The sequence below is a fragment of the Vitis vinifera genome, chromosome 7 (assembly GCF_030704535.1).
Source record: "Vitis vinifera cultivar Pinot Noir 40024 chromosome 7, ASM3070453v1".
NCBI classification, from domain to species: domain Eukaryota; kingdom Viridiplantae; phylum Streptophyta; class Magnoliopsida; order Vitales; family Vitaceae; genus Vitis; species Vitis vinifera.
Window position 1 is genome coordinate 5,009,051 of NC_081811.1, and position 13,184 is coordinate 5,022,234.

General features: G+C 34.9%; 1 protein-coding gene across 1 annotated transcript; it reads right to left on the reverse strand.

Annotated features, from left to right (window-relative positions):
- Positions 1-245: 245 nt before the first annotated feature.
- On the reverse strand, positions 246-9,770 carry LOC100258912 (squamosa promoter-binding-like protein 1). The gene is made up of 10 exons (XM_010654006.3): positions 8,138-9,770; positions 7,629-7,810; positions 5,525-6,123; positions 4,249-4,323; positions 4,050-4,157; positions 3,836-3,953; positions 3,548-3,689; positions 3,255-3,405; positions 1,526-2,161; positions 246-864 (listed from the first exon to the last, which is right to left on the reverse strand). Exons 1-10 carry the CDS (start codon positions 8,728-8,730, stop codon positions 418-420), a joined length of 3,051 nt encoding a protein of 1,016 aa, XP_010652308.1. The 5' UTR covers positions 8,731-9,770; the 3' UTR covers positions 246-417.
- Between the last annotated feature and the right edge of the window lie 3,414 nt (positions 9,771-13,184).

A 13,184-nucleotide genomic window follows, 5' to 3' on the forward strand; every position in this document is an offset into this window, starting at 1 on the left:
ATTCAAATTTGAGTGCAAATGGTGTTGCTGATCACATTTCAGGCAAGTCCACAGTTGGGTCAAACCCATATTTGAGGTAGCCATCAAATGATCTTCATTCAGCATCTTCTACTTCCCCAAAGAAGTAGACACAGACATAATCATTTTTCTGTCAACAGAAGCTTGCTGCTCATGGAAACTCATAGGTATCTCAAAGGTGCTGCGCTGCCTTTTGTCACGAATGAAAGAGATGTAAGCACTTGATGTCTGATGAAAGAGCATACATTTGGATAAATAGGTAGATAATTTTACTGGGTTCAAGGTCTATCCAAAGCATAGGTTCTACAGGAAATCTCAACTTTACAGTCTATATATATTAACTCGTGCAAATACAACACCTTTTAGATAGATTTCATCAATTTGATAGTTAATTTGAGCTCAGCTTGTGCCATAGTCCAACAATTCCCACCGGAAGGGAGTAAACACGTATAGAACTTCAGGTGAGCTTTTAAAGAGAAGTGCTACACAGACACAGACTGCAGCTATGGCCACCATTGAAAGCATTGCAGGCCTGTATAACAGAGATCTGCTGGCATTTCCATAAGCCACCTTGTGATTGCAACGCTTGCACTGCTGCTGTTGAATGGGTCTCAATGTGGTCCTTTCAATCTGGAAGCCGGTAGTTGCCTCATCGTTTTGCTTCTGGTTCACACTGTAATCTGAGAGATGGCTAGGCACGTCAACTACCACATGCCCATTTCCTAGTCTTCTGTTGATCTTCTTCTGGACCAGGTGGATGTATGAGTAGTGCCCTCGTAAACGAGCATAATCTTCAGGAGTGAAACCTGTGCTGTCACGAGCACTCTTCCATGCTTCAACTCCCACCTGAACCAAACAGACTCATCAGTATCTTCAAAGAAATTCAAATAAGGCATAATGTTCAATTTTCACATTATTCTCCCGAATGTTAATTGGAAGGCCTGATCATGCATTTGTTTTGGAATTGAGACAAATTTAGACAAAAATGAGCAATAAATTGATACATTATAACCACTCAAAATACTGAACTGGTCATTCGACCACTTGGGAAAGCTTGAACCAAGTAGTGAAATCAGCAAATATTTTGTTCACTCCTAGACATTTTAAAATATGGGAGTAAAACCTAAAGTCAAGCCAGCTGTTAAATTTGGTTTAATTGTCTATCTCTGATCATCCCTTTACAATAGGTTTGTTATTCTTGGTTTAACGGTTAAACCAGGTGAATAAGAATTTCAAAAGCAGGAAGATGGTAAGACCATAGATTTTAATTTTTGTTTCCTGTGGGGAATCAAACCAGGAACCTTGCACAACCCCACCCCAATCCTTTGCCACTTGAACAGGTCTCAAGGGCTGGAAAGGTCAAACCATAGATATGGTGGTCAGATTTAACAAGGGCAACATGTCAAAAGCACTTTTGCAGGTCACAGGGAAAATAAGCATCAACCCCAATGAATCCCCCAATTCAAAGGTTCAGAAATAAATTACATATACAAAGAGAAGAAATTACCATTCCAGGATCATCAGTCAATGCATCCAATACATCTTCGGAACCATCCCTACCAGCTGCAATGTGGAGAGGTGTCAAACCAGCAGGTCCTACCACATCAGGCCTAAGCAAGAAGCTTGCACGGCCTCCCTCAACCATTGACTTATCATCAGATGCTAGTACATCAGAAACTCTCTCAGGGACGTATCTCAACAGGAGTTCCACCAGAGGCCTAGAATTTCTTCGTACAGCTCTGTGAAGAAGACCCATCTCCATGAATGCAAGCTTCAAGGAAGGGTACTCTCCTGCACCCACAGTACCATCAAGCATGATGTCTAAGAGTTTCTTGACAACAGCACACCAATCACGGTCCATGGAGAACTCCATCAGCCACTTGAACCGTTTGAAAGAAAAAAGGTCTGCGTTAGGATCCAAGTGACCCAATCTGGACTTTAATTGACTTCTATGAAGAAGCCAACCAATTTCATGTATAAAGTCCATAGCTTGATTCTTGGTTTCCAATTTTCCAGTCCCACAGCCATCTTCATCAATGTCAGTCATCTCTATCGTACTCTCAAGCATACAGATCTCTGAACAAACATCCTTCTCTGCAACTATAATGGGAAAGAAGCTGCTGCTGAGACCGTGATCTTCAACCTGAATAAGATTGATTAAATATAAAAAACAGCTTACACAGAAGGCATATTTAAAAAAGAATCTATCTTCTATAAACAACCATGAGGTGAAAAAGAAAAAATGAAATAGAAAAATACTCGCATACATGGGTATACTTATGCATATGTTTATGGAGATCCACAATTGCATACAAATAAAATTCTTTTGTTTTTTGAGTCAATTCAAAAAACACCACAACAAACACACTCCAAAATCCACAGTAATATACACAAAAAAAAATGCAACCTCTCTCTCATAACAGCATATTTAATGCAATTCCAACAACACCCTCACTCACAAACAGGAATCTAATTCTATTTCAAATACATAAAAGACAAAAATACCATCAATAGCAATGAAAAATATCATATTGACAGCAACTATGGACTCTTCACTCAGTTTCTAAGGATATTGATCTTCATGGCAAATTAGTTAGTGTTACTTCACCTTATTATGGTTTCAACAGATGAAAATAAGGCTATTTTAACCTACACAACAGGAATGAGCATTAAGTGCTTCAAATAAGGCTTCAAAGGGGCCTCCATACAGGAAAACAAACTATCATAGATGGGTAAAAACAGATTTGAAAGTTGTCCATGCCTCATCAGGGAAGTTGGGCCACCACAGATGCACAGCACTTAATGGGTCCATCAATTTTGGCCCACTCAGCAGACATGTAAACATATGTCCTTTTCTTCCTTTTTAAATGTTTTATAACATGCCTCTTCATAGTGAAGAAAAGGAATTTCCAAAGCCAGTGGACCCAAAAAAAGTCAATTAGACATATAGCCTTATACAAAACAACCTATGGCTCATATCTTTATATTTAATGAGCTTCAAAAGTACCCTAGTTCATACAAATACTTCCACCACCCCAAATCCAAAGACACACACTTTCTGTTCATGTACCTATCAACAGATCTGATGTTATTCATTTACACCCATAGCAAACTTTGTCACATTAGAGGGGGAAAAAAGCATGTACAGCATCCTTAGATCTAATGCTACCGCATTGATGGCAAATTTTCAGAGAAAAAAGAGGATATGGTATGAGTAAAATAAGAAGCCACAGCACCTCAATGAATCCTCTTCCAGTCATTTTGGGAATAGAGCAAGAGAAGTTGAGATACTGGAGCTCATCATGCTCCTTCACACTATCAATATCATCCATTAACTCATGAGTTGCTTCCTTAACAAGATACTTTCCTTCTAGTGCACAGAGTAACCTGGAAAAGGAGATGAGAGAAACACAGATAAAAAAATTCCATACTGAAATCAAATCCAAAATCCATATGCAATTTAATATCACTTCTGAGTATCATTGCCAAGAATGATGCAATATGCAGTTACGGAGATGAAGGTCAATACCTTGTGGCTGGCCGAGACAGGTTAAAGCCTTTAACCAAAAATTGAGCTTCCTCAGACATAGATATTGCAATAGGTTTGATGCTTAAAATTTTGCTATAATTATTAGTCTTGAGAGGTAAGGACATGTCTACAACAACCTGACCTGCAGCACAGAAAAAGATGGTAAGAATTCTCCATCTTCCATCCAAAAGTGCTGTGATGTATCAACATTTGATGGCATTAATGTGATAAAATCAAAGGGCAAAAAAAAAAAATCTAGGGGAAAAAAAGGGGGTGGGGGGAACAGACCGTTGTAGATAAATGCTATTTGATGCTGCACTCTAATATACACCCATCCAGTTCTCCAGAAAGTATCATTTGAGACATCCAGAAGCCTACTCAAACTGGAACCCAGATCACAGCAAAGCTGTATGAAGCAATCAAAACATGGAATATAAGTTGTATTGCCTGGAAAGAGAACTGTAATTACATATTTTTGTGTTTTCAATAAGAAGAAGCTTACCTCCTCCCATGTGGACTCAGGTAGACGAAGATAAATTGTTAGAACAATACAACCAGGCCTAATGTAGCTCTCAATGTCAGTAGGACTATGAGATAACCAGTCAAGAATCTGGAAGTCCAAAAATTTTACACAACTCAACTTTCTGACAGAAGAAATGCCAAAGTATTGCACTCAAACAATTTTAAAGCATATGATGTACCTGTGCTCGCAGAACAAGAGGAAAATCATTTGGTTCTTTCCCAAATAGTTTGAAAACAATCCGATCGGTGCGGCTCTGGAATGAGGAAGGAAAAGATTACAGAAGATCAGACAAATACCGTCATACATATGATTCCTCCAAGCATTCATCATCCACAAATTGAAGAATGACTATGAAGCAACTTTTAAGGGCACATGAGATCAACTCTATGCTTTAGCTAAATGGGTTAAAATTTGTTTTAACCAAGCAGGCAGGTCTCAGACAAAAGAAAGCAAATCATTAATAACAATCGTCAGAAAAACTAAACATTCAGTAACCAAGATAACCCACCACGTGATTTAGTTGTTAAAATTGTGGGTAAAGAAAAAAAAATGGAAATTTTAGTAACTGCCTTGGCATCAGAATGGTAGTTGTACAATTCTTCATTTTCATATCTGCAGACAAGGATCTTCTCTTATGCATAAGATGTCCTATGCATTTCTGAACCATTCACATGTACATCAGAATGTAGGGCCCACATTGAGAATCAACTTGTGGATGGTTCAGATATGTAAAGGACGTCATGCAGAGAAAAAGATTAGTTAGGTTTTGTAATTGACTTTTGCTCTTCATTGACCAGATTATATCAGTTATAATATCCATGATAAGACGACAATGATACTTTGGGAAAGAAACAAGAAAGAAGAGAAAGAGAGGAGGGGGTGGAGATGCAAGGAGAATAAGGGAAAGAATGTGTAGAACTTTGATTCCATGATAGCCACTAATTTTACATTGTTCCATTATTTCTGACTGCAATGAAGCTCTCTCTCTCTCTCTCTCTCTCTCTCTCTCTAAAATGTAAAATAAGGAAATTGGATGATTGTTTATGTCCAATGAAGTTTCTCCTACTAATGAGCACTCTGTTTGGCAGGCTGGAATCAGAACACAGTGACAGCATATTTAGACATCTTTTGAGAGAGGACAAAGGAAGAGCAAATTGATCTATTTAGAACTAAGGATCCCTAATATAGACACATAACTGGACAGTTCTACACCACTATACAAGTTCTACATGTCTACTTCTAATGCTTCAAGACCCATGTTTTTTATAAGGCTCAGGTACAAGATGTTCCTAAAAGGTGGAAAATATAAATAAAAATAAAAAAGTTGCTCTAATCTGCTCATTTCAGCAAAATCTTCCAGAAGAAATAAGAGGAAACTCAACAAATCTACTTAAATTATCAAGTGCCACAGATTGAAACAAGCAAGTAACAGAAAATCTACTATAAAAATATACCTGAGCCTCTCCACTGGAACTAGAAGGTGACTGGGCAGATGCTGAATCAGAATTGCCACTTGTCTGAGGTGGACTTGATTGATGAGAGTCTTGTTGTACCCATGAGGGACATTCAAGAGAACCAGTCCCCAGATTCTCAGGGACAGGCGATCTCTCCAGATCTTCCATGCCATCATCTGAATCAATATATATGTCATTCAAATCAAAATTATTCAACTTGATCTGCCCTGCAGTACTGTCTCTCACTTCTGAGTAAACTGGCAGACTGTCTTTAATAGGGAACATAATCCCAGGCTTTCCACAAGAAGTCATTTGCATATTTCCAACCCTAGCTTCATCTGCATGTACCCCTTTAGGCAGAATTTCAGATTCAGGTACCTTGAGATGTTTAATAGGCCGTGGGGGAGCTTGAGAACCATTTGGGAGCAGAGCCGAAACCACTTCTGTATTTCCAACAGAAATCCCATCATTCAGCAGTTGAGATTCCTGAAGGAGCCCTGATATGTTTCTACTCCCATTTGTACCACCATAGCTGGCAAGGCTTCTTAAAAGATGGGACAGCAGATCCTGATCCTTAGTCTGATCTGATTTATCATTGGCTGCAATTCATGGAAAACAAAATCACTGACCAATAAAATATGCTGATCATACCAAAAATTCAGAACAGAATGTAACGAACAGAATTAACCTCACAGACAAAGCAGCCAAAGAATCATTCTTCATTTTCTTCTTTTTTATTACAAATTGTCATAGCGAGAGAAGGACAAGAGAAAAGTTACGAATCAACAAGTTATGATTATCAGTTTAACATGTATGGAGTTTCAAAAACCATTGGTTTCATTTTCATTATGTTACTAACACCAAAATATGCAATTTGTGTGACCTATTAAATGTAAGCTCACAATCTATCTCATCATAATATGCTAAACACGATGCAAGAGTACTTATTGAAACAGCTGCAATTACAAAACAATTCATCTTGAAACCTGAAAACTGGCTTGTGTTTCCATGTACTAGAAGAGAAAAATAGTTTTCCAATTTGTGTAGTGAATGGGCCAAAAAAGAATTTTTTTTTTTTTTATAAAAAAAAAGTGCTTTTTGCACTGCCTTGGACTGCATTTAAATCACTGCAAGATAGTGGCTCCAGGATAGAGGTTTCAACTTTACAAGCCGTACAGTTACTATGACTCACAGTAGAAAGTAAAAATTAAACAGTAGAAACAACAGTACAAAACAAGGCCTTCCGATCAAGGGGAAAAAAATTATGGTCCACTTTGCTTTTGTCTGAGTCGAGAGGAACCATTCTAAAATCTTGATAATGTTCTTCACTCAAATGCCTGTGTTTGGCAGTGAAGAGCAAATTCAACAACAGATAAGCCATGAAGTCTGTACAGTTAATGATCATTAATAAACTTAGGGGAGTCACAAAAAGCAGTACCCATGAGCAGGCTTGTCCCTTGTTTAATCCTTCAGATAAAGCATGTAACAACAGATAATCCATGAAGTCTGTACAGTTAATAATCATTAATAAACTTAGAGGAGTCACAAAAAGCAGTACCCATGAGTGGGCTTGTCCCTTGTTTAATCCTTCAGTTAAATCATGTACAGACATCAAAAGCATCAGCTAAATTCAACTAATACCAAACACTAAAAGGTGGCTTTTCAATGTATCATTAACCAATTCACTTCATCAACTTCTAAGAGAGGCTTCAGATTCTTAACTTTTAACATGATTCACCTTATCAAGTATCAAAATCATAGCAAGGATACAATGAAAGAATGTGAAGGAATGCTGTTAGGAAATAGAGATTTGATAAAGAAAATGGTAGTTGATGGTGATGTACAATCACAGGTAAGTAATACAAAATATGAAAAACAATAAATTAAGGAACTACCATCTCATCCTCCCATCTGCTACAAAGTTTTCAACTAAATACTATGCCCTTGAGGTTCATAACAAAATGATTAAACAAGCAACTTCCCAGCAATCTAATCTGAAGTTTTATTGCACAAAGTAGCAAAACAAGGGAGAATCAAAATGATCAAGATACTAAGAGAAGAAAAAATTCACACAAAATAGAGGGAAAAGTGTTGAGTTACTCACAATGCATGTTGGAAAGTATCCTCAGTAAACTTATCAAGAGATAACCACTAGCCTGATCATCATTCAAGGAATTTCCATTACCGGCAGCATCTGGATGTGTCTTCCTCCTCCGTTTATTATGGCCAGCTAAACGTCTCCGACAACTCCTTTTCCCCTCATCAAACTCTTGAAGGACATGAAACCTGCCAACAAATTTAAAAATAGCATCTAAATGCAGAACCTTTTCCAGAATCAGGTTTCCATAAAAGAAACCTTTTTTCCATAGATATATCTGCATAAAAGGAACTTCTGATGTTGATATAACAAACTTATCAAACTAGAAACTTTAGGAAACTCTAGGAAGCCAAAAGGCACTGACTTAGATTGCATTGCACAAGAAAAGGATTGATTCAACAGCTTGGATCTCAACGCAAGTAAAATGCATAATAATACAACATATTCTACTAGGTTGTACAATATCATAGACGCATATATTAACAGTTTGTGCGATCTGAAGAACAAAAACTTACCTACTACACTGCTGACAGAATCGTTGCATATCATTTCCCACCAGGGCGCAACCGGCCTTTGAATGCATCTCACAGACCTTATGTCGTCTGTGATAATCCTTGGCTTTGCTTAGATCAGCCCCACAGTCCTCTACCTGACAAACAGCGCGACTGGAACTAACTCCAGCCAATTTGGTCTTCTTCCCACTTGTCCCTTCCCAATTTCCCACCTCCCTTTCAGAAACCGAATGTCCATGCCCACCAAGCTTTAGAGAAAGAGTCCCAGTTTCATCATTGTCGTCTTGGACAACGATAACCCTCCTACGTTTCTCCAATTCCCTTTTCCTTTTCTCAATTCCAAGATTCACTTCATCAGAACACGAAGAAGAACTGTTAGAGGAACCCCCAGTCACTGGAATTGCCGAGCCATGTGGGAAAAATTGCTGGCTCGTGTAATCTGAGGGCACTGGATTCATGGGACTGGCTATGAAAAGATCACCATCCCATTTCCACTCATTCGAATCCCATTCCGAACTCCTCTTCCCCACCACACGCAAATCAGAAGTCCCGATACCATAGAAATGGTGAGCTTCACCCCCAATTTTAGCCTCCATTGATCAAACCCAGAAATCAAAACCACCCAAATCCACAAAACAGAACCCCAAAGCAGACGACAACAGTACAAACCCAGAAAAAATAAAACCCAATTCCACAGAGATCAGAGCTCAAAACCCCCAAACAACACAAACCCTTACTTCAACTAATCAGCCTCAGTTCTCCCCCAAAAGTCCAGAAACAGTACACCCACACACCCATGGTTCCAATTCAGAGCAACCCACATGCCCAATTGGCCCTAATCACCAAAAACCCCTTCAAACTCAATCAGACAAACACCCAACACCATCAATCCCAATTTTCAGCACCAACTCTCCGCATTAAAAAATTAAAAACAAAAAATCCACACAACCCCAACAGCCAAGAGCAATTCAACAAGTAAAACACAAAAAGAACACACTCACAAGAAGGAAAGCAGCGAGATCCCCAGTTGCCGGAAGACACCGGAAAGCAGGCAGTAGTGAAAGAGAGTCAAGTTGAGAGGAGAGATGGCGAAAGGTTCGGAAGATGTGAAAGTGCGTGGCTTTGTTTTGTGGGAGTACTGTGGAGGAATTAATCAATTAAGGTCAGGCCACCACCACCATCCCCAAACCTCCTGGGTCCCACTCCTCACACCGCGTGTTTCTTTCTATTAAAAATTCCCAAAACAAAAACTAATAATAATTATTTGTACAATTATGATTTATTCATTTCAGAAAGAAGAAACTGAAGAAAAGAAAAAAAAAAAAAAAAAGATGCTTCACTTTTTGTTGGAAAATGGAGATGGGTTTTGGGCACATGCGGCATCAAGTGGAAATGGTGAAGTTGGTTTTGGTTGGGGTCTTTGATTTTTGAGCTTCAGGAAATCAGTGGAGTCTGCGCTTGGATGCACTCTGCCTCTCTCCCCCCTCTCTCTCTCCCTCTCCTCCTCTTTCTAATTGGTCCAGACTCCAGACAGGCCAGAGTGTGATCACAGGCGTTTTGTCCTCGTCTCAGTACCGTAATCGTTTTCACTTTGATTTTTTTAGTAAGGCCAATTCATCTTTTGAAGTCTACCAAACTCAAACCAAACGTTGCTTATAAATTTTTAGATTTATTTCTTTTATTTCTTTATAATAGAGATTCCTTATTGAAAATATTGAAAAAAAAAATCTTTTAATATTACTAAAAAAATTATTTATATAGCAATGAACTTTCAATCACAGATACATCAATTTTAAGTCTAAAGATTCTCATAACTTTAAAACGTGTCTAAACATACATAACGTCACGAATTATTTCATTTATTCTCGTACTAAGAAAAAATTTATAATCTTTTATGAGTTTTTCTTAAATTTATAGATTTATTTTAAAGTCATAAAATTTTTTAAATTAAAATTGATAATATTTACACTATTGAAAGTGGATCGTTGCAATTTCAAAACTAAATACTTAAATTTTTGTAGTAGTTGTGCATAGAGCAAAAAATATAGCTTAAATGGCATTAATCTCTTGGTACTGTTGGTGCCAGAATGTCTGCTATTTCATGCAAGTCTTTAATTTGAAGTAGTTACACTTAGCATTAAATCTTTCTATTTTCTTATTTTTCTCACTTTTAAAACCCAAAACACTTGAAAAAAAATTATAAAAGTGAAGAGTTAGGAAGAAGCAGCATCACTAGGAGCACATCAATAAATATTGTCTAATAATTTATATCATGATGTGGTCTTTGAACATTGACTATAAATAAAGTGTATTATCTACTTTATATTCCAACTCTTTATTCTTCCTTGACTTTTCACCATTAGAGGGCTTTTTCTAATTTGTCCGTATTAGGGAGTTGATTTTTAATTTTTATTTGTTGGCTTCATATCCATAATTTAAAAATAATAATATAAAAGTTTTACGAAACATAAAATGACCCGTGAGGATAGTCCAATTAATCAAGACGAATATTAGAAAATATAGTCTCAATAAATGACATATTGTCCTAACTTTAAATCTTATTACTAATGATATTTTGAATTTATCCGATGCTAATTGTTATTGGATGTCACATCCCGAGGTTTGGGTCCCTATAAAACCTTAGGAAAAAGTATTTTAATCACATAAATGTGAAGAAGATTAGCCCATGATGATATAAAGAATACATGTACATATTAAAGAAAGAAGGTTGGGTAGAAGGAAATGATTATCAAATAAAGAGTGGAAAAGGTACCAAGAGCTTCCATAATAAAATCATACTAAATATTTTAATTGAAAAGAGATCAAATCATTATTGACTTTACACGGTTGTATAAATCTAAAGTATGTCTCTCTTACTATTTATTTTCAAAGTATCCCAATCAACCCATTATTGTATGTTTTCTTAAACCATCAAATTTGTTATGGTTTTATGATGAGCCCAAATGCACTCAAATTTCAACTATTTGGTTGTGTTTGGTAACTATTTTAAAAAATAATTAAAAATAAATTTTTATAAAATAAAAGTCTATTTAAGAACATGAAATATTTTTAACATATTTTTAATATATTTTAAAAATAATTTTTATATTCGATATTTTATTTTTAATCATTCTACATTACTTATATAATTATTTTCTAAACCAACCTTTAAAAAACAAATGAAAATAATAAAAAATATTAATTGAAAATATATTTTATTGTTTTTTAATTTAAAAAAATAGAAAATTATTTTAAAAAACAATTGACAAATATGAGCATTTTATGAAATAATAAAAATAAGTGGAAATAGGTGTGTAATAAATTTAAATTTGGTAGCTAATGTTGTGGGTTGGGCATAGGAAATGGATATGATGGAAGCAATATTTAATGGTAGGAATTTACTTTAAGGTACATGAAAATTGAAGGAAACAGGCTGGAATCTGGAGATGAGAGAGACAGTTACCTCACCCAAGGGCCGGACAAAGAAAAACATCAAATCATAGAGCCAATTGGGTATCTAATCACAGTAGATGATGGTTAATGCACTGTCCTCCATGTCTACCATGGCTGCCTCTCTTCTCTCTTCTCTCAGGAAAATTTGAGAAGTAGTAGTACAACACTAGTGTTCAATTAATAATAGTAGGAAGATGCCGAGTCAAAATCTCCATATCAAGATTCCAAGTCGAAATCTACATTATCGGATAACGATACAAACCCAATGATACCTTGAAATGCGCAATGTCACCACCGATTGATGTTGCCTTTCCTTCCAAAAAAGAAGTATTCGACACGTTAACGTGTGGTTGGGGAATTAAGGTGTGTTTGCTTTTCTACTCAATAAAAATAAAATAAAATATTTAATTAAAAGTAACTTAACATAAACTAAAATAAGAGCTCGTTTCGCAGTGATTTTTAAAAGTGTTTTTACCCTTAAAAACACTTTTAAGTGTTTTTGGAATGAAAATAAAGTGTTTGGCAAATTTTAAAAAACACTTTTAAAAATCTGGAAAAACACTTGAAGTGATTTTTAGAGAATCACTTGACAGGTGTTTTTTAAAAAAAAACACTTCAATTTTTTTGAAATATTCCAAAAATGCCCCCCAATGATAAATCAATTAGAAAAATCTTTTTTCTTTTTTAAAAATTAATAGGTGGTCATATATTGTTTTACTTTTAAAATTATCTTTTATTCAATCTTTTTTTTTTATTGATTTAGATGTTTTTTGTAAATATTTTTTAAAATTTTAGTATAGTGATAAAAAATTATTATTTTTAATTAGAAAAGTCTTTTTTTTTTTATAGAAATTAATAGGTAATCATATATTGTTTTAATTTTAAAATTATCTTTTATTCAATGTTATTTTTTTAGTGATTTAGATGTTTTTTCATTAATAAAAAGTTTTTTTTGTTTATCATACCATTTTTTTTTAATTAAAATTGTATGTCCTTTTTGATAATTTATTAATATTAAAAGTGTTTTTATATTTATACAATATATTATCAAAAACATTTTAGAATCATTTTATCTGATTATCATAAAAGTGTTTTTCACAAAAACACTATAGCAGAAAACACTTCAAATAAAAACACTTCCACTAGAATCACTACCAAACGGGCTCTAAATATATCAATTTGATTATTTAGAATAAATTTTAAATTAATTTTATCAAATAACTTTAATATTTAAAGTAAGAATTACATAATAGGTTTTAAGTCAATAAATTTTAACTATAATTTAACTTTAAACCAACTTAAATTACTAAGGTGTTTGTTTTTTTGACTTTTTGTTAAAAACCATTTAGTTTTAGAATTTAGGTTGTTTGTTTTTTTACTTTTTCATGACTTATTATAAACTTTTTACTAAATAGAAAAAGTCAAAATATGTGGCTTTTTCTAAATAGAAAAAATAACATAATGATTTTTTTTTACTTTTTAATACTTAATAGAAATAAAATACTACAAAAACAAACAACCTAATATTTAATACTATTAAGTATTAAGGTTCTATTTAGAATTAAGTAAAAAAACAAACACCACCTAAATAATAAAT